A 21,262-nucleotide genomic window follows, 5' to 3' on the forward strand; every position below is an offset into this window, starting at 1 on the left:
CCCCTGAGCCTCTCGAAGGAATACCAACACCTTGGTTTTAGGACTTCTAACCTCCAGAACTATAAGAGAGACAATAAATTTGTGTTATTTTAAGTTCCTTCAGTTGGAAAAAGAAATTCAACTGATGGGCTAAATAAATGAATGGGTACAAGGAAAAAAATACACAAGGTGAAATTTTCTCAGAGGACAAAGTAAAAAGAACAGAGATCTAGAGAGCACGAAGGAAACAATAAGCCAAAGAGAAAAAGACAAAGTTTCAACATCTAATTGGATTTTAAAAAGAAAAAATCAGAGAGAATCGAACAGGCTACTTAAAGCATTAAAAAAAGATTTCCCATCATTAAAAACAGCATGAGTAATCAGATTTAAAGGGTCAGTGAGAACAAAGGGAGGGGAGGGGGTAACCGATCTTCCCGTAATTCCGACAGACGTGCCAGGATGGAGAGAAAACTCCACAGCTACAGTCAGAGACCTCCACACCCCCTGCCTAAAAATTAATAGAAAAGACTAGACAAAATAGCTGCAAGGTACAAGTGATTTGAACTACGTTATCCAACAATTCGACCAAACTGGCATTTACAGAACCCTTCACCCAACAAGAACAGAACACACACGCATTTCAAGGGAAGGTTTACAAAGATGAACCGTTCCCTGGGCCATCCAAAGGAAGTTTCAAAAAATTTTAAAGGGCACAAGTCATACAGAGTCTGTTATCCAAGAAAAATGGAATTAATCGGAAATCTAAACAGAAAATCCCCCAACTATATGGAAACTAAATAAAACTAAATAAAATATCTCAAAATAAACCATGAGTTCAAGAGGATATCAAACATGAAACTAGAAAGTATTCTGAAGAGGATGAAAACGAAGACGACGTACTAAGATCTATGGGACGCCGCTCAAGCAGGGCTCGAGGGAAAAACCAGCACTCAACACACAGATTAGGGTGGACGAAAGGACTCAGTGACCTCAGCTTCTACCTTAAGAAATGTGATAAGGAGGAGCAAGCAAAATCTAAAGAAGGAAGGAAATAATAAAGATCGACGTGAAACTCAATGAGCCAGAAAACAGTAAGTGACAGAGAACCAATGAAACAGAAAACTGGTTCTTTGAGAAGACAGTGAGATTGACGCATCCAGAGGCAGAGAGAAGACAGTGAGATTGACGCATCCAGAGGCAGAGAGAAGACACAAATTTTCTATCAGAAAAGAGAGCAGTGGCATCACTACAGTCTCTATCTCTCACAGGGAAAATAAGGGAATATATGAAAGACTTTATGCAGTAAATCTGGAAACTTAGGTGATATGGACAAAGGCCATGAAAGACACAAATTACCAAAGCTCGCTCAGGAAGAAACAACCTCAACAGCCTCGTATCTACAGGGTAATTTAATTTATAGTTAAAAACTTTTGCACAGGGAGACATTTATTTTAAAGAGTAACTTTAGCAGAGAAAGCTGACAAGCACGGCCTCAACCAGGTGGCCAGTGAAAGCATCGACTACAATTAACATCGATAGTAGTGATTCGTGTTGATACCCTGAGAATGGCACTTGGCCTCTGTGGTCTTCCAATTCCATATCCCCAGTCTCATCACGAAAAAAATATCGGACAAATCTCAACGAGGGACATTCTACAAAATACCTGACCATGACCCCCAAAGCTGCCAAGCTCTTAAGAACAAAGGAAGTCTCAGAAACCGCCACAGCCAAGAGGACTGTAAGCAGATATCATGACTAAATGTAAGGCAGTGTCGGGGCGCCTCGGTGGCTCAGTGGGTTAAGCCGCTGCCTTCGGCTCAGGTCATGATCTCAGGATCCTGGGATCGAGTCCCGAATCGGGCTCTCTGCTCAGCGGGGAGCCTGCTTCCTCCTCTCTCTCTGCCTGCCTCTCTTGTGATTTCTCTCTGTCAAATAAATAAAATCTTTAAAAATAAATAAATAAATAAATAAATGTAAGGCAGTGTCTTGCATGGGATGTTGGAACAGAAAAAGGACATTAGGTAAACATTAAGAAAATCGGAATGAAGTAGACTTCAGTTAATAATAATGTATCAATACAGGTTCATTGGACGTACCAAACTTGTAAGATGTTAATAATGAGGGAAAAAAAATAATAGGGGAACAGTTTGGGGTATATAGGAATGATGTGCACTATCTGTGCAACTTTTCTATAAATCTAAAACTATTCTAAAATTAAGGTTTTTTTTTAAAAAAAAAACCCTTTCTCGCAAAGGGTTTATCCCATGAATATAAGACTGCTTTAATTAATTTCACATAACTCACCATGTTCACAAACTCAAACAAAAAACACATTAATTCCACAGATGCTAAAAAAATTCATTCCTAATAAAAACTCTCAGCAAACTATGATGGGAAGAGAATTCAATCTGATAAAAGCATCTATGAAAAGCCTACAGCTAACATCATCTTAATTATGAGATACTGAAGCCCACCCCCTCTCACGTCAAGAAAAAACTAGCAGGTGCACACCGACTATTCTAGTCAACATTTACTGGAGCTTCCCACGGGTGCAAAAAGGCAGCAAAAACAGTTAAAGGCATCTTGACATCAGTAAGTCTTTATTTGTAGATGACATGATCATCTCTATAGAAAAATTCACAGGATCTACAAAAGATCTGCTGAAACTAAGAAGTGGATCCGGCAACACGGCAGTGTAAGGCAAGTACAACCAAAGCAAAGTCAACAACTCACAGGAAAGACCAACAGATAAAAACCAGCGGGGCGGGGGGGGGGGGGGCGCCTGGGTGGCTCAGTGGGTTAAAGCCTCTGCCTTTCGTTCAGGTCATGATCCCAGGGTCCTGGGATCGAGCCCCGCATCGGGCTCTCTGCTTGGCAGGGAGCCTGCTTCCTTTTCTCTCTGTCTCTGCCTGCCTCTCTCCCTACTTGTGATCTCTGTCTGTCAAATAAATAAATAAAATCTTAAAAAAAAAAAAAAAAACCAGCGGTACACCTGCACATTAGCAATAAAAGACTGGTCACTGATATTTTGTAAAAATGATGTTTCAAGTCAACGAAAAATATGAAGTACTGGGAGACTGATTTAAAACTGTGTTAAGTCTTATCTGCTAAAAACAGCAAAGCATGGCAGAATAGAAATTAAGAAAACTGAAGTGGCAAATAGACTGTGTTCAAGACTGGAAAACTCCATATTGTTAAACTATAAATCCCCACTAAACAGATTCAACTTCAACCAAATCAAAATCGAAGCATGATTTCTTTTATAGAAATTGAAAAGCTAATCCCATAATTTACATAGAAAAGATACTAGAACAGCCCATAGAGCTTTGGAAAAAGACCAACATTAGAGGACTAACACCACCCGACTTCAAGACTTGGGATGAAGCTAGAGTAACCCACTATAAAAAGTTGAATGACAACGGGCATGTCATGGTAGTACACGGCATGATACGGCTTGAATATTATTTTTATTCTCATAACAGCATAAATAATTTATATAGGATATAAAAATGGAAGTTACCACCGAGGCTGCAGAACTGTTAAAAAAAAAAAATGGATGGGCAGGAGACCACCATGTGGAAACTACAAACACACAAACCAGATCAGAAGAGATGGGAAACCAGTTTTCCCAACTCTTAATCCCAACCTTGTTATGCTACAGATGGGTTAGGAGATGGAGATCAGAAAGGGTTTTAGAGAAATTTCTGAAGAGCCTGAAGGAGGGTGGGGGTGTTTACGTTCTTCCCTATTTCACATCAAGTCAAGGGAGACTTTTAAAAAGACCCATAAGAGGGGCACCTGGGTGGCTCAGAGGTTTAGGTCTCTGCCTTCGGCTCAGGTCATGATCTCAGGGTCCTGGGATCGTGCCCCGCATAGGGCTCTCTGCTCAGTGGGGAGCCTGTTTCTCCCTCTCTCTCTGCCTGCCTTTCTGCCTACTTGTGACCTCTCTGTCAAATAAATAAATAAAATATTAAAAAAAAAAAAAAGACCCATAAGAGAGCTTGAAATGTGCTCCCTGGAGCTTTCAGAACAGAAATAGTGGATGGAGAAAGAGAGAAGCCAACTACAATCCCTTTGCTGACACCAATCTTTCCCCTACAACAGGCCAGAGCTTGAGGAGCGAGCGCCCAGCTTGAAATCAAATCCTGCAACCATACACTCAAGTGAGTGGAAGATTTACATCACCCAAGAGGAGCCAGGTAAGTCATGGGGCCGCCCATGTCTTCACCAAGAAGTAGAGGCAACATTTAACATAACGGGGGTGGGGGGAGTTGTGCGTGGTCGAAATGATGGTGCCACGATGGAAACAGTGATTATGAGTAGCTTGGAGGAGGGAGGGAGGGGAAGTACATGGGAGGCTGAGGACAGGGAGCACGGTCTCCATCTGCCACATCAGGAAACCACAGACATTATCCCAAACCAAAAAATCAAGAACTAGCAATAAAAGCATATCATTTAGAACAATGGAGCTAAATACCAAACAAAGAGTTGAAAGTGGGTTCTTCTGAGAGCAGGAAATGAAGATGGGGAGAGGGTAGAAAGGGAGACAGCTGCTTTTCATTAAAAGTCTGGTAGCAGGGATGCCTGGGTGGCTCAGTGGGTTAAGCCACTGCCTTCGGCTCAGGTCATGATCCCAGGGTCCTGGGTTCGAGTTCCACATTGGGCTCCTTGCTGGGCAGGGAACCTGCTTCTCCCTCTGCCTCTGCCTGCCTCTCTGCCTGCTTGTGTGTACTCTCTCTCTCTCTCTGGCAAATAAATATATATTTTTTAAAAGCCTGTTTCTTTCTGGAACTGTATGCATTTATTAATTAGTCCCATCATTTTTATTTTTTAATTGAAAAAAAAATCTCAACAGGTAACAACAGTGTTGGAAGAAAATCCCACGGCCAGGTGTGTTACGGAGAGACAGTTTGAAATCCATGCGCAAGTAAGTGCACTCGACTTCCGGCCCATACGAAAACTAACCCCGAGTAGGCCACGGACGGAAATGTAAATGTGTACAACTCGGGAAAAAGCACAGGAGAACTTGTTCAGGGATAGACAGAGAAAGCTCAGACTTGACACCAAAAGTGGGATCTTAAAAGGAAGGAATGAGAAACTGGACTTCACACCACAACTAAAAACTCATGATCTGTCGAAAACCCTGTTAGGAGAATGAAAAGAAGCTACAGAGTGAAAGAAAACATTTGCAAGCCACCGAGTCGTCAAAGGACTTATACTCAGAATACATAAAGAACTCTAAAATCGCAACAATAGGGGTCCCTATTCGGCTCAGTTAGAAGAGCAACGGACTCTTGATCTCAGGGTCATGAGTTTAGGCCCCACATTGGGTGTAGAGATCACTTAAATAAATAAAACTTAAAAAAAAAAAGGCAACAATAAACTGGGGTGGGTGGGAACCCATGACTATCCCCATACGCAAAGAATGCGAATCCATCAATACAGCAAAGTAAACAACAGACAGGAGAAATGATTACATCACACGGACAGACAGTTCAGACCTAAGAAAATACAAATGGCAAACGAAACGACGGGGGTGGGGGTGGGGTTCAACTTGACTGGTTGTCACAGAAAGGCAAATTAAGATTGAATGTTCTTTACCCATGAGGGCTTGGCAAAAATGGAAGTGCGGGGAAACAGGCATTACTACATCCGGGGTAGCGTGCCGCTGGGGAAGGTCATCTGGCAGCCGCTACTACCATCTGACATTTGCATTCTCTCTAACTCCCAAGGAAGACTTGCCCGTCAGCACACGGAGGCAGACACAGTACCTGCTTTCAGCGAGTAACGGGAAACAACCGTGGTGTCCGTTAATAGGGAAATGGTATATATAATGGGAAGCTATGAAGCTGTTCAAAACTCGGGGGACAGAGACAGATCCATAGGCATGACACGGAAATAACTCCAAGAGAAAGCAAGCCGCAAACAATACCCCTCCTATGACCTTGCATTTGACAACGAGAAAAAAATCTAAAACCGTGTGTATACAATGTCTGTAGACGGGGCAGGGTTCATACAAAGCTCGTTTTTGAAACTTGACCTAAGTATCCCAAACCAGGAAGCTGGAAAAGGAGCATTCCTGAGAGGAGAGGGTGGTGGGATTCACCAAACGACCAAAGAAAAATATTCGGGGTCTCACACCTAATGCAGCAGTAAGCAGCGGCTTCTGGCCATGCCTCCCTCCCAGAGTACATACACTTAAGTACACTGAGCCACACGGAACAGTCGTCTCACCTGTTGTCTTTGCTGACGAGGTGGTGGGCACCCCATTGAGCTCACTGGGACTCCTCTTGATGGGCCGTGGCTTATACTCTCGTCTGGGGACACTGGAAGCCGCTGATATCCTGAAACACGCAGATGAAGACCAGTCAGACACCGCATGAAGAAAGCCACGCCCCCAAATGTACGTTTCTATGCTGCCTGGGGGAGCTTACGAACTTGGGGGAGAGGTGGTGGTCAGGAAGGGGTAATTTTTACACATTGGTTCACGAGTAGCTCAGAGTGAAAGGTGTGATGTCCCCGGCATAGTTTTTCAGCTATGTATTTGAAGGGGGGTCCTCTCACGGTCTCTGAGGCGCCAGTGATGGTCAGGGTTCTACAGGGCACCCAGCAACATCAGCTGTCTTTTCTCCCCTTGTGCTCACGGAAAGAAAAAGATACACCAACGTGCTCGGGTGAGCACTGCAGGCTTCTCGCCCCCACCAGAAAGACTGGAGGACCGGCCACACCTGAGAATTCTGCCGCCGATTCAAGCAAACCTCCCTGCAAATGTATCCATTCTCATCATCCCAGGTAAAACAATATTCTGTTACCAAATCTGGTCAAGAATGGGTCTTTTTTTTTTACCCCATTATATTAATGGGGTTACCGTGCCTACCGCCTGTGAGAGTACTAATTTTCAGAGAAGGACAGAATACGTCATCCTTAAAGCCCGAGGGCAACAGCCACCTTTCTTTGGTCCTTCAGAAGGTATTTTGACTCAGTCCATCTCCGAGTCAGTGTTACGAGCCTGGCCTGCTACCTGTGCTGGTGGAAGAGAAACGCTTCTTTCCAGACAGTGACATACTTTCTGCATCATCTGTATCATCTCACACTTCTCCACACCCCCAGCCGCTGGCGAGGACGCATAGGCCATCGCTGCCCCAAGCTCCGGCTCTCAAATCGGCAATGAAGCCGGGACAGCTCTGCTGCGTGGGCAGGCCCATCTGGTCGCCCTGAAAAGGGCTTTGGGGACACAGCAAAGGAGGAAAGCTGCCGGACTGCTCTGGCGATGGCCCAGAGCCACGTCCTTATTACTTTCAGGGCTGTCGCACACCCAACCCTGAAAGCCAGCCAAGAAAATTCAGAACAGAATGGGGCGGTGGGCGGGGGCGGATGGAGGGACAGGTGGACGGGGGGACGGACAGACGGAGAGGCGGGTGGGGGCCCTCACCGTATTCGCAGCTTGTTCTGTAACTCCTGCAGGATCTCGGTGGACTGTCTGTGGTAGTCCAGAGCTGCCTCTACAAACACGGCCAGCTGGCTGACTTGTTCGACCTGCGGCGAAAGCAGAAAATTATGCCAAAGCCTGGGTAACGTTCAGGGAGAGCGTGCGGGGACCAGCACCAAGAACCCGGCTCTGCGTCGTCCTCGGCGCTGGTCCGTTTCACTTCCTGACGCCGCGTCCCCATCACGCAGGTCGTGGTCGGAAGCTGTCTATTCCAGAAAGCCGTGTCCAGATGTATTTGTGATTGAAATTTGATTTAGCTCAGTAAAAGCTGGTGTTCCCAAAGAGATGACACTCTCGGGAGATTTTTTAGCTGGAAGTTCACGGACCTGAGCACGAGGAGGGGAGATAAAGCCTTTCCAATGACATGGGAAGCCGACACTGAGTAAAGGAACCCCTTCCTTCGTGAAACGTCTCTACGGTCATCCTCTAAGTCAGATCAGGAAGCTAAGTCAATAAAGCTGTCCTCACGTTAGAAAGGAAACCAGGGACAGGGTGGGCACCAGGGCAAAGACTTGCCAGCTCCCGCCATGTCTCGTCGCTGTCCGCACAAAATCACGGCCATGAATGTTACAGCCGAAAGGAATGACCTCTACAGCCTCTGGCATCAATCATTCCCTTGAATCGAGACATCCATGAGATGTGTGACCAGATCACAGCGGACGGAGAAGCTGAAGTAGAAAAGCTCTATCGCATAAGAAACCCTGCGAGACCGGGGGTGCATGGATTGAGGAAGACAGGTCTCCTGCGGGAGCTTCCTGCCTTCCCCCGCCTACCTGAGCAGCTGCTGGAGAAAAGCAGAACTCAGGACACTGATGTCGGCAAGCCTTGGACCCAGGACCTCTGCGCTGGGGTGATCAGGACCCCGGCAAGTGCCCCGTGACCTCCAGCTCCAGAGAAGGACACAAACCAAAATCAATCCCCCCTCATCCGTCCAAAGCATCCCCAAAGCCTATGCGTCACTCCCACATGCTAAGCAGCCTGAGGACAGACTTGCCCCGGTTATCCCCCCACATACCCCGTGAGACCAACCTTCAAAGACCCAAGCTGCTTCCCTCTGCTGCTACAGACCGTGCTTTGCCTGCCCTTACGCTCGCTTCCCTTCCACAAGCACCATTTGAAACACGGGTTCAGCGAGCACCGACGACCCGCGGCATCCCACTGTCACCCGCCGTGCTCCGCATCCGAACAGGAAATCCCGCTGGGCTACATTCACTTTGCCACGCTCGCGGAGGGAAGAGCACCAAGCCTAGCCTTAAATTCCCCAAACCCGATAAACACACAAAGACAGTCTGGCCCCTCGGAAATCCTACGGATCTCTTCAGGTTCACCTCTCCAGCTTTCCCTGTGAAACAGGTCCCGTGCTACGGCCCAGCACGACCACAGCAGAATCTGCAACAGCAGGAATCCGGCTCCCCGGTGGGGCAGGGGTGGGGGCGGTGAGCCGTGTCCCAGCTGAGCCCCACCTCACTGCCTTGAGTAAAGTCAAATTCTATTTTAATGCCCACTTTGAAATACGTTTGACATTTCTCTTTCCAAAGGAGCAGTGGGAGAATGAGTATTCCTGGAAACACACGGGGGCGGGAAGGTGGCGGAGAGGGAAAGATCGCCAGCTCTCCTGTCCGGGGGCCTCAAACAAGTTCTGTACCCTGGAGAGGCATCTGTCACTCTTGGGTCGATGGCTGACTGTGGGAAGGAAAGGAGTCCCAAGGCCCCTTGGGAGAGAACAGCAGCGCCGCGAGGGGCCTGCATACAGTAGGCGCTCAATGCAGCCCGGAGGAGAGGTGGTGCTACACTGCACAGTGCTTGCTGGAAGCCACATGGTACCACAAGGGGCTTACGTGCCTCACCGAGCCAGGAAGCGGAGGCGTCCGGCTGTCCCCGGGCCATCAGCAGCAAGGTGCGCGCGGGTGGTCTCTGCTTCCCAGACCACGGTCAGGATCAACCCCCGGACAGGCAGAACCACGGCAGCGCTAAAGCCAGGCTTGCGAGCACCCGTCCAGAAGGCAGAGCGTTTCTGCCACGGGCCACGGCGCTCGATCTGGCAGACCTGCCTGCTGACTCCGGGAAGGTCACCTGGGATGAGGAGACAGCGGTAACTCTGCATCTGGCCGGGACCCGCGCCGCCCCTTTGCTGGGGCCACCGTGGGAGCAAAGTGGGACCACGCACCGTGAAAGGGTTCACACCACGCACACGGCGCTCCCGGCTCAGGGTCAAGGGCCCTCGCCGCCGGGATGGCTCACACCCGGTCAGGGGCCTGAAGCAAGAGGCTGGGAGGCCCAGGAAGCTAGAGGAGGAGGAGGGAGGGGCTAGACACAGGCCACCGTGCTGGCAAATGGCAGGGCGAGGATAAGGAAGGTACTGGGGTGGGAGGGGGTCATGGAACCAGAAAGAGCTTGTGATGGACAGAAAAATGGCCCCCAAAGATGCCCAAGCCCATGTCCCCAAATCTGTGGCAAGAGAGACTCTGCGGGGGAGTTAAGGGTCTTGAACTAGATGATGACCTGGGTTATCGGGGTGGCCCCGTATCATCACCGGGTCCTGGGAGAGCAAAGCAGGAAGGTCAGAGTCCAAGAAAGAGGTCCCTGAGGGAAGGTGGAGGCAGACGTGTGAGGACGCCTGGGCTTCGCGGCAGACCCCGCACCACTCCGGGCTTCCTGGCTCCCTTCCCTGCGGCAAGACTCAGTGTCTCTCTGGGGGTGCGCTCTCCTGCACGACCCTCTCGTTGGCTGCAAACCCGTGGCTGATGACACGCATGTGAGGCTGCTGGGGGTCCTGAGCCCTCAGGGACAGAAGCAGAGCACTGACGTCCCCAGGCTACCATGGGCTGCGGCCCCAGGGACACCTGAATTGGATCTGGGCCACTGGGGTGACCCAGAGACCAAGTGCAAAGGATCTGGGCTGAACCCGAAGGAAGATGTCTCCGAGGACGGCATCGTGTGGAAAGGTCAGCTCTCCGCAGAAGGTTATGGAAGCAGGTGGCCAAGTGGAGCAGAGCGGAGAGGCACACCCTGAAGGCCGCGGCACGAGGAGAGAGGACAGGGTCGGCAGCAGGTAGCACCTGCCCCCAGATGCCCGGAATCTGCAGCGTGCCCGGTGCGAGGATAAGGAAACGCATCTCTTCTAGAACTCGACAAGTAGTCGCCTCTCACAACGGAAAATACACATTTCCCATGGAGAGAGCATCTTCGATTGGAACTGTGGTCGTCCAAGTGATCTCCTGTCTGTCCTGTCAGAGACCTCCACTCCTTCTGGACTCCCCGGAGAAGCGAGAAGTCTGGGCACAAACACCTTTGCTAATGGGGCGAGAGCTTTATCCGGAGTTTCTGAGGAAGTCGGAGCAAGGCGATTAACTCAGTGACTGGGTCGCTGCCCCCTGGGCTTCCGTTCCCCACTTCACCTTCCTCAAGTTAGGTTTCCTGCACGCAGTTGGTCACATGGTGGCTGACACAGGTAGGTCAAGGTGACTGTCCGGGGACAGAGCTGAGCAGAAGTGAGACCACATCAGATTTCAGGTGGTTCGTTCCTCGTTGGGCGCCTCCTCTCCACGAGCCCAGTTTTCCCTAATGTACCCTGTGCCGCGGTCACAGTCCCTTGAAATGACAGCGATAATAACGATGGTGTTGGAAGTGCCCTCCGGTCACACAAGTCTGAGACGCTCCCCGCTGTGCCCTGTCTCAGGAATCTCTTCGAGACAAATTTCTCCCATGATCACACGAAGACTCTGGGGATCAGAAAACCTGCCTAGTTCTGTCCACGCGAGGATCTGCCAACTCACTTGACTGTAGAGACCTTATTCGTGCGACCTATCGTGTCCCATGGGATGAATTTTGGGAAAATGCCGCTCGGGACCAATGGGAAGAACCCAGGAACGTGCAACCCAGCAACCCCACTTGCTGCGGGGCCCAGGGACGGAGGATGCCCAGGCGGGAGGCAGCTGTCCGTCCCCACGGGCCCGGAACGGGGGTCTTCTAGGTGCTCTCTCGGGCTCCTGCCAGAGTCAAAGACCCTCCTTCCGTGACGTCGAGGGGGAGGGATAAGCAAAGACAGAAGGAGGGGTTAGCAGGCCCGCACAGGGGATACGCCGTTCCCAAGAAATGGTGAAGGCGCAGCCGACCTGCTCCGTTTCCGGCTCCGTCGCCTCCGAGTGGACTGTGGTGGGCACAGGGGCCCGCTCCTGGGGGGAGCCCCGCCAGTCCCAGCCAGGCACGTCCCAAGGGCTCAGCCACAGGCCTGCCCTCTGGGGCTCCCGGGAAAGCTGGCGGCCCCAAACACCTGCGGGCTCGCGTCTGAGCCCGGAACAACGGAGCTAACACCACGAGCGAGAGGTGAAGGGATGCCCGAGGCCTCCAACCTGGCCCTGATGGGCAGGACAACCGAGGACCCCGGTGTGGGGCCAGAGGAGACTTCTCTCTGCTTCTCCCACTGCAACTCTGCCAAACCTAGAGAGAAAGACAGACGCCAGTCTCCTTAGGAATGCCGGAGTGACTGATTTGGGTCCCTCACGCCACCCCTTCCTTCCTTCCTTGTCACAGGTGCAGGGGTGCTCTGTCTGACCGAGGGCGTCAGGGCCCCGACAAGCAGGGTGTGTGCGCCCAGCACCGAGCGGGCGATCGCCGGGTCCTGCTGCCGTCTGCGTTCTTCAAGAGCGTGGGCTCGCAAGCCATGATCCCCTTCCCGCTCTGCCCGCCTCACTGCCCCAGGGGTCCCAGGTCTAGACTTCAGTGCGGGGGGGGGAAGCAGCAGGAGTCCCACCGCGGGCCCAGGCCCACGCTGCCCACACCGATTGCCAGAAAGTTCTGTCCTCTGGGCAAGGGGCCGGTAGGTGTCCCTTGTTCAGCTGAGCCTGTTTGTCTCCCAGCTGGGAGAATACAGATGGAGGACAGAGGAGCAGACACCCCCTAGAAACCCCACAAACGGCCCGTTAGCTGGAAAACCCTAGGCAAGAGGCGGACCTCTGGTGTCATCTGGCGAAGCCGTCCTAGCGTCTTCACCACGGCTACGGACGTGAGCGCTGGACAAGACACCAACCGCGCCCCGGACAGTGATGCTCCGGGGTTTGAACCATCGGTGCCAGGCAGAGATGGGCGGGTGGCACCGGGTCACGCAGGCCATGGACACCCCCTGCCCTCGCTCCATCCACGGCGTTCTGCTCGTCTCCCTCCTCCAGCCCATCTTCACTCCTGCTGGGGAGGCGATGAGGGAATGTTCCTTGATCACTGGATGGCTTATTCTGCCCCCAAAGCCAGTGTTGCACAGCCGGAGGCCCCGGGTCTCAGCGTGCGTCCAGAGGGCTGAGTTAGGGCGGCTTCCGTCAACTGAGGGCAGAAGGAGCAGAAGTCCTAGCTGGGCACCCGTGGGCCCCTGTCATCCCCTCCAGCTCCGCTGCCCAGGAGGCCTGGAGGCTTCGTTCCTGGGTGTTCTCATCACTGATAAAGGCTGCCCCTTGGTTCCAATCGGGCTTCTGTGTCCATTCCTCAGTTAGTCAGAACTCAGAGAGGCGACCAGCTCTGACCGGTCCCCCCAAACCTCTAGCTCACGATGGTACCAGCATCTCCCACCTGTGTCTGGAGGAAGTGCCCACAGCAGGTGCCAGGCCAGGCAGAAGCGCCGTCCAATCCCCTGGACAGACCCCCTGTGTTTACCTGGGAAGTCAGACCCCGGTCACCTTTAGTAACAGGATCAGCTCCTGGAGGAAAACCCAGCTGTCCCGAAGCATCGCTCTCCATCCAGGGCCTCCTCACCAAGAAAGGCCACAGGCACAGCTAGAAGGGGCCGAGCAGCAAAGGGTGGGCAGGAGATGATAACCCAGAGAGAGCAGGAAGTCAGGGCTCTGCGGGCTGCCTGGGATTGGCCTGGGTGCAGAGAAAGGCGAGGGCAGGGCTGAGAGCTCCATGAACGCCTCCCCCCCACCCCCCACCCTGGTTCTCTGTCTTTCCGCCAAGTTACCTGCTGTTGAACCCCAAACACCGACCACCTCCCCATCCACCTGTCGGGTCCGAGCACTGAACTGGAGAAGATTTTCTACACCACGCCTCATCCACAGGACTGCCAGGCCCCCGGGGTATGACCCAGACACACCGACACGGCAGAGGTCAAACACTGCCCTTCTGGGTCTGACTGCTGTTGCCCCGAGAACAGGATGGCAGCCTTGGGAGTGTCTTCCACTACGAGCCTGCGAAGGGGAACCGGTGAAAGCAGGTGCCACCTAGAGGGGCCACCCCAGCACCATGAGTCACTCAGCAGATGGCCCTCGTCACTGTCACCATCACTGCTGACACCACCAACATCTAGAGCACGGCTCTGGCCATGCCTGCAAGAATCAGCAAGCAGGGGGACCCGGCTGAGCCCGGCAGCTGAAGACGGCGCATGGAGCCGAGGGCAGAGAAAGGGAAGGAGCCGAGTTCCAAGGCGACTCGGAAGTCCTTAGCCCTCTTTGGATTCCCGTCTCCTCCCACCTGCGTAGCTGGTTTCCAGGGGCTCTGGTGAAAGGACAGGGCAGAGGCAATAAGGCCCTCCCTGAAACGAGCCCGCACCACCTGTCGGGGGAGGCATGGACCCCGCCCGGAACGGAGGGAGCAGCCCAGGCTCCCCAGAGGTGAACGCGGGTGCCCTCCACCCCAGGAAACCTCAGGGGACGCATGGCAGTTCCCCTGCGGCGCTGGAGTTAAGACCCGGCTCTTACTCCTGCCGGGGCGGGCTGGGAGTCACCGTCCGTGCAGGGACCAGTGACTGAGTTTCCATGAGGAAGGGATCTTGACTTCCGCTTGACCTTAAAGGGAAAACAGGTCTCTTGGGGGAACTTCAGAGAAACTGAAGCAGGCCCTGAATGGAGGACTTGGCAAAAGCCCGTCATCATCACGCTCCGCGGAGGAAGAAGCACGCGGGGCCGTCAGCCTGCCCGACACAGGAGACTCGACCTCAGTTTAAATCTGCCACTGACAGGCCCGGGACCGGAAGGATGACCTTTGCCACGGCCTGGTGAGATCACACGCGTCTGATACGTCACACTCCCCAACCATGCGCCGAGCATTTCGAAAAATCAAATACGACAATCTGAGACGAAACAAAACCAGAACTGCCCATGGGTTTGGGACAGTTTCAAGAGAAAATTGCTATTTTTAAGGGGAAAGAAACAAGCTGGAAAAACAGAGCCAAGGGTCCTACCTCTTCCCATTTCCCACAAGATGTAAAAAACCTGATAAACTACTAAAAGGAGCAGCACAGCAGAGACTACTTTTCCCCACGCAGGTTTCGTGGACGTGGGGAATTTTCCAGACTGTTTTCTCCAGGATCAACGTCTTGTCAACACAGAACATAACTCCCCCACACATCACCCCAGCACACAAAAGCTGCTCATACATTTTGTTCGACTCGGAAATGCGAGACCTTGATACTTCTCTCCATGAACTACCGGAAGCAGAACATGGTTTCACAGATAAATCAATCCTCTGACTTGTCCGCACAGGTTTGAAAGGTCAACAAACAGGGTCCAAAACTAAGGCTGGGCCAAAAAGGGCACATGGCATTGCCAAGGCCAAGTTTAGGACAGGGACAAGCAGGGAGCAGAAGAATGTTCCCATCAGGCAGCAACAAACACCAAAGGCCTCATCCTTGAGGCAAAGGAGGGAAGCCTCCAGCCTTCATGGCACCCGTGACCATGGGGGTGACCATGCCTCTTAGGTACGTTGCATCCAGCTTCCCTTAGACACACAGAATAAAAGCTGGCGGAAATCACAGTGCAACGTGATTTTACATGTATGACAGACCCACGTCAAGGCCCTCACGCTGGCCGAGCTCTCGAGCACCGCCACTCGGGTGCAGCTGAACGCAGGTCACACTCTGACTTCCTGAACATTCACGGTGACGGGGTATCAGAGCACGGTTCCTCCGCAAACAACCACCTCGCAGAGTGCCTATCTCAGTCTCAGCAAAACCGCATGTCACCACACAGCATGGGCCTTCCCCTCTCCTGCAAACCCACCAGGCCGTGGCCTCAAGTACAAGGGCCAGTCGCCGTCTAATTCCCAAAACCGCCCCCTCCCCGCGTTTGAGTCGGGATTTGCCAAATTTCTGAAGCAGGAGATAACGGCTATGGAAAATTCCAGAACGTTTGTAAACTAAGGCTCCAGCACTTCTCCACATGTTGGTCCTAGTCATATAGTCAAGGTTTTTAATCACATTAAAGTCTCCTGTTTGGTTTAAATACTTACATCATTTTCTAAAAAATTAAACATGCTTCTTTCAGCCAACTCCTTTGACTCTTCAAATTTTTCTACCGCTTGTCTGACTTCTTCATCTGGTATCTTACCTACTCGCTTCTTTTTATAATCATAATCCAGGCGGCGGCCTTCCAGCTTTTTCAGGTGGTGCTAAACGAGACAAAGGAGTCTTTCAGAGAACCGTACACTCAAAACACAGGACGGAGAAACCCTTTTGTTTCACAAAAGTAGCCCTTTCTCTTTGTCTGCCTACCTTCTAGGGGCAGGGACACATCTTATGTGTCTGTGTGTCGCCAACACCCACTAGAGACCACCTTTACTGCAGGTCAAGGGATATTTGTGGGTGGATGGAAGGTTGGGTGGGCAGATGGTTGGATGGCTGTCTGGATGGTTGGGTGGGTGGGTGGATGGGTGGACAGACCCATGGATGGTTGGATAGGTGGGTGCATGAGCAGATGGGAAGATGGAGGATGGGTGGTTGCATGGGTGGGTGTAGGTGGGTGGTTGGGTGCGCCAATGGGTAGGTGGGTGCATGGATGGATGGATGGGTGGATGGGTGGATGGATGGGCAGAAGGTTGGATGAATGGAAGGCTAGGAAGATGGCTGGCTGGATGGGTGGGTGAGCAGGTGGATGGATGGATGGTTGGGTGGGTGGATGGATGGTTGGTTGGCTGGCTGGTGGGTGGGCAGCTGGAAGATGGGTGCATGGATGGGTGGACGGATGGGTGGATGGATGGGTGGATGTGTGGGTGGGTGGGTGGATGGCAGAGTGAATCAGTGCCTATACAGAACGTAAGGAAACAGCATCAGCATCAGATTCCATTCTCCAGAGTTCTGTATAGGACCCACCACTTAAGCTCTATCCGTGTCCAGATAATTTCCAACTAAATTATCTACACCAAAAATAAGCACATTTCCTTCGGCACCACTGTCAAGTCCTAAGAGGTAGATTATAAAAGCAGAAGTTTCTAGTAGCCCCTAGAATACTTCTGTGTATCCCACAGAATTCCCAATGACGAGAGAACACATTCAATAAACGCCATCAACGAATACACACACACAGAAGACAAACACTGACCACCTCTGAAGGGTGAGATTTCTTTTTTAAAAAAATAGGATCTAAAAAATGTAACAATTGTAAACATTCAACCTGTCCATTCATGGAATGGGCTGCTTTGTGTGGTAGGAAATGCCCCACCTCAGTCTGCGCGCAAGCAGAGGGATCCCATGTCAGAAACACCGTAGACAGCTCAGCTGTACGGGGCAAGGGAGAGGCCCGGGAGAGCTCACACCTCTAATCCCCGGAAAACAGGTACTTGCTATGAAACGGATCCACAAACACAGACCATCCCGCCGACGTACGCAGGTAACGTTAGTGGGCGTTTGAGTGAAGAGCACTGGTTCCGCTTCCATAATGAACAGGCGAAAGCGCGTATGCACAAAAAGCCAGAAGCATCTTTCCTGTATGTTCTGTGACTCGGGGCAAATCTGGTATTCCCTCCGGGTCTCCGTGTGCGACCAGAAAGCGGGAACGGGGATGGCGAGCCTGGCTGCTTATGGGCCAAGGAATGTTTGGAATCCACCAAACCCTTCCTGGGTCAGATCAGCTGGTCGGACGTGGACAGGCTCTCCCCTGCCGGCGTCTGAGGCACAGACAGCACAGCGGAGACGTGAACAGCTTCCGAACAGGAGACTCTGTGAACTCCGATCGTCGCGTGACTTCAGCGCAGACTGACGGTGTTTCTGCATCCAACGGCAGCTGTGGAATGAGACGCCCTCGGGATACAGTTCTGTTGCATGGGGGACGCCGACACCGAAGACCAAGTGTCTGCATGTCTGTCTGGTCCATGCTCACGTCCGCAGCCAGCTCTGAAGCTGGTCAGAGCGACGATCCCCAGACGACTTTGGGTTCTCCCCAAGGACAACAGCACAAGAAGAAATAGCGTATTATATGTTCCAACCAACGGGGGCGGGGGGGGGGGCTCTTGTCTTAAGGTTCTGCATGTGGGAAGGATGTCCTGGCAACCCCACGTCCCCAGAATGGCCCTTCTTCTCTAGAGTCAGCTGTTCTTTGAGAATTTGCGACACAAACCCCGTCCTGGGCCTCGGGGTCCCAGAAGTGAACAAAGCGGGACTCCTCACCCCAAGGCACTCAGCGGCCAGCCAGAGCAGAGGAGAAGCAGAGAGGCTCCTGGCATGGGGGAGCGAAGGCTCCAGCCGGGAGGGAACAAAGGCCTCCCCGAAACAAAGAGCATCTGAGATCTGAGAGGTGAGCACTGTGTCAGGAAGGACGGGGAAGGAGAGAAAGACAAGGAACAGAGGGACTGCCCACAGCAAAACACGGGCAGAGAGGCTGGACCGCAGCGCTGGGAAGGGGCCGGGGGCAGGCCCCAGAGGGAAGGAGAGGCCAGAGAATCAGGGCTAAGGTGGTGGATCTGTTGTCCACCCCCAGTGGGCAGCTACGGATGGTCTCCGTCTAAGGCTGTCCCGGGCGTGACGGAGAGTGTGCTGGGGGTGGGGGTGCGGGGGGAGGCATGAAGCCGGGAGGCGAGGGCTCCTGGGCTGACGTGTGCAGATGTTAAAGCAAGAAGCCAAGATATAGAAAGGGGAAGATATCTTTCCCGATATGGACGGGAAAGAGAACCAGGCGAGTGAGGGGTAAGAGGGATACTGGGGGTCAGGGTTGCTGAATGTTCCAGGAGTCCCTGAATGTCTGCTTTTGTTTTTCATTCAATCTCCCTGAAGTCCCCTCCACACCCTCCGATTTCCTTACAGATCCTAATGCCCGTACAGGCATCTAGGACTTTCCATTCAGGAAATCTGGAATAGGGCTCAAGCATTTGCCTTTGTCACATGTGATGCTGAGGCTGCTGGTCCAGGGGTCTCCCAAGGAAAGGGAACACCCCCAAGGTTCAAATAACTTCCAAGCTGGCGTGTGCTTGCACTGAGATCACTCTTGAAGGCTCCTGGAGGCAGGTCCTCGGGGCAGGTCCCTAAAAGGGTGTCAGAAGTCAGCACTGGCTGCCCCTCCAGAGCAGAAGTCCCAGCGGGGTAGAAATCTCGAGGCTGTTTTCGCACATACACAAAAACTCAGCCAAACAAGCGGCACGTGATCCCTGACAGGTCCCTGAGAGCTCCCATGTGTGCTCTGGGAGGCCATTTCTAACAGTTTTCCAAATATAAGACGTCAATTCCCAGATACCGATGTCCTTGAGAAGCAGTGAAAAATAATGACTATGGGTCTGGTGCAAAGTATCAAAAGAGAGGACCGAATACGGTATGAATTTGATCATAAAAGTTCTCCCGTGAAGCTGCGGCGTCATTCTGGTATGCACTTCACGTTGGCGTCCAGCTGGCTTCAGTGAGATACAGAAGAAAGGGCTAAGACCCAGCGAGCCAGGCCGGTATGGATTTCTCTCGCAGCACCACGGCAAGATGATGCTCTCACCGAATCCCCACAGCGGCATTCTGATGATTTTAGATACAGACATCATTTTAAGGAGCAACAGGTAAATTTACAGTCTGCAAGACTTACCCCAATCTCTTTCAGATCTTTGTCTTGCAGTAACTGAAGGGGATCAATAAACGTTTGCTTTACGTTAATGTCAAGAGAGTCCTTCACCTCGGCCATGAGCTTCATGGATTCCCCAACTTCTATCAGCGCGTTGCCTTGAACAGAAATTGCAAACAAGAGAGGTTCTTTAGCAGAGAACTCGAGGATAATGGTGGTATTTATTTGATTCCTTCCCAAAAGTTTGTGGATGATGGTGCAAAAAGGTCCTCCCCTGGGACGGTTGAATCCTGACTCAGAAAAAAAAAAAAAGATGAAGAAGAAGAAGAAGAAGAAAGAGAGAACAAACATCTCCTTATGGTCTGTATTCTCTTCTCTACCTTCTGTCCTCCATCCACTCTACAAAACAAAGGTAGGAGGCTCAGAGGCTCAGAGAGACCAAAGCATTTCCCGTTCTGGCCACTAGGTGGCGAAAAACCCTCTTTAAAAACTGGTACGGGTCGCCCCTGCTTTTTTCAAAGTTCACGCAGAACACCATGGCCCTTACAAAACACCTACGAAGGGCTTGTTTTGCTAACTGGAAAAAAAAAAAAAAAGCCAAAGAGGATTTTTGCCTTTACAAAAAAAAAAAAAAAAAAAGTGAGAATAACATTCAGCCTTCATTCTGCAGCAAGTATTAGAGGGGAAGCGTGTCCCCCAGGTCATGAGAACAGCACACGGCATCGCAGCATCAGCCGCCACGGCTCTGAGCTGTGGCTGTGAGTGTCTGTGCTTTATCTTGATTTATCCTGGACATGCAAGACGTGCCCTAAGATCTGAGAAAAGCCTGAGAGAGGTGATTCTGGGGTTCTGGTAACATCCCTGAATTTTTCCACATAAATTAATACAAATTTCTTCTTTGCTTTACACCACTTTGCTTTACAAAAGGCCTCGTAGGAATGCTCTACTTTCAGAGAGCAGGGAAATCCCGAGTTTAGTGAACTGGCACCTAGGGTTCCTTAGAAGTTGGAGAACAAAATCCCTCTTTGTAAACGATAAAAGGATTCATTCATCGGGGCTAAGTATCAACCAATAAAGGCTACAATAGGAATGAATGAACAAAACCTCCTGTCAGCTTCTAGCTACTAGATCTTGAGGTCGCTCCCATATCCTTTAGATGGTTCTAAGACTCCTGACCCCCTCTGATGTCAAAGAAAGCCTGGCAGGGTGACATGGGACAGCCTTTCAGCAGGACGGGCACGATTTGCTCTCACAACAGGGCCCAGGCCAGCCACACACAGGCTCGGGCAGGGATCGGCAGCTTTTGCTGGATTACGCCCTGGTATCCCGGGGCGAGCTAATCCACCGGAATTTGCCAGCGGGAGTCCTGGCGGCTGAGTAGGACGAGGATGGCAGTTTCTCTCGAAGGCACCTCTGGGACAAGATGCACCAGACCAGACTACTTTTCCTGTATCAGAGTTCTCCAGATTGACCCCGGAAACACGCAGAGCTTGGGGTCTCTCAACTCTTCAGCTAGAAAAAGATCTTAGAGGCCGGCCCAAGAATTTGCATTTCTAGGAAATTCTGACCCCAAGTTGTTGTACCTACTCGTCCAGCCGCGCAAGGTGCATGTACCTGCAAAACAGGGACAGCAACGAAGACTCGCCTCTTTTTTAACTAACTCGATGACACATGGCACACGACCTTGCAACAGACGTGGCAGCTCGTACTTCACACTACGGCCAGCCAGGACGCCGTTCTGACCCTCTGTAGCTTCAGGCCCCCTCAGTGTCCTTGGCTCACTCTCCAGAGTCTAACTCATCCCAAGATAAAGACGAGATCCCCTTCCCAGCCTGAGGACCGTTTCCTGCCCAACCGATCAGAAACGGAAGCGACTGTTTCTGGCCCCTCGGCCCTGGAATGTCAAATTCGACGTTGACAGAAACATTTCCAAATGTTTCTCTGGAGACTCCAAAAATTAATTCTCAATAGCGGCCGTCACCTCCACGGACCTGACGTTCCCTCCCCTGGTTCAGGCTTAGTGCGATGGATTCCACAAGGACGTGGGGCTCAGGCTCCACGC

The 21,262-nt window shown here is 51.7% G+C and overlaps 1 protein-coding gene across 3 annotated transcripts in view; it reads right to left on the reverse strand.

Moving 5' to 3' along the window:
- Positions 1-21,262, reverse strand: part of SH3GL3 (SH3 domain containing GRB2 like 3, endophilin A3) — a 137,027-nt gene that overhangs the window by 18,550 nt on the left and 97,215 nt on the right. For all 3 annotated transcript variants that reach the window (XR_006818731.1, XM_046008794.1, XM_046008795.1), the window contains 4 exons: positions 19,225-19,358; positions 15,680-15,838; positions 7,412-7,515; positions 6,214-6,323 (listed from right to left, as the gene is read on the reverse strand). Coding sequence is in view for 2 of the 3 variants with exons in the window: in XM_046008794.1 (XP_045864750.1) it covers positions 6,214-6,323; positions 7,412-7,515; positions 15,680-15,838; positions 19,225-19,358 (507 nt within the window). In the remaining variant the exon portion in view is untranslated. The remainder of the gene's footprint in view (positions 1-6,213; positions 6,324-7,411; positions 7,516-15,679; positions 15,839-19,224; positions 19,359-21,262) is intronic.

This window comes from Meles meles, chromosome 6, assembly GCF_922984935.1.
Source record: "Meles meles chromosome 6, mMelMel3.1 paternal haplotype, whole genome shotgun sequence".
Taxonomy (NCBI): domain Eukaryota; kingdom Metazoa; phylum Chordata; class Mammalia; order Carnivora; family Mustelidae; genus Meles; species Meles meles.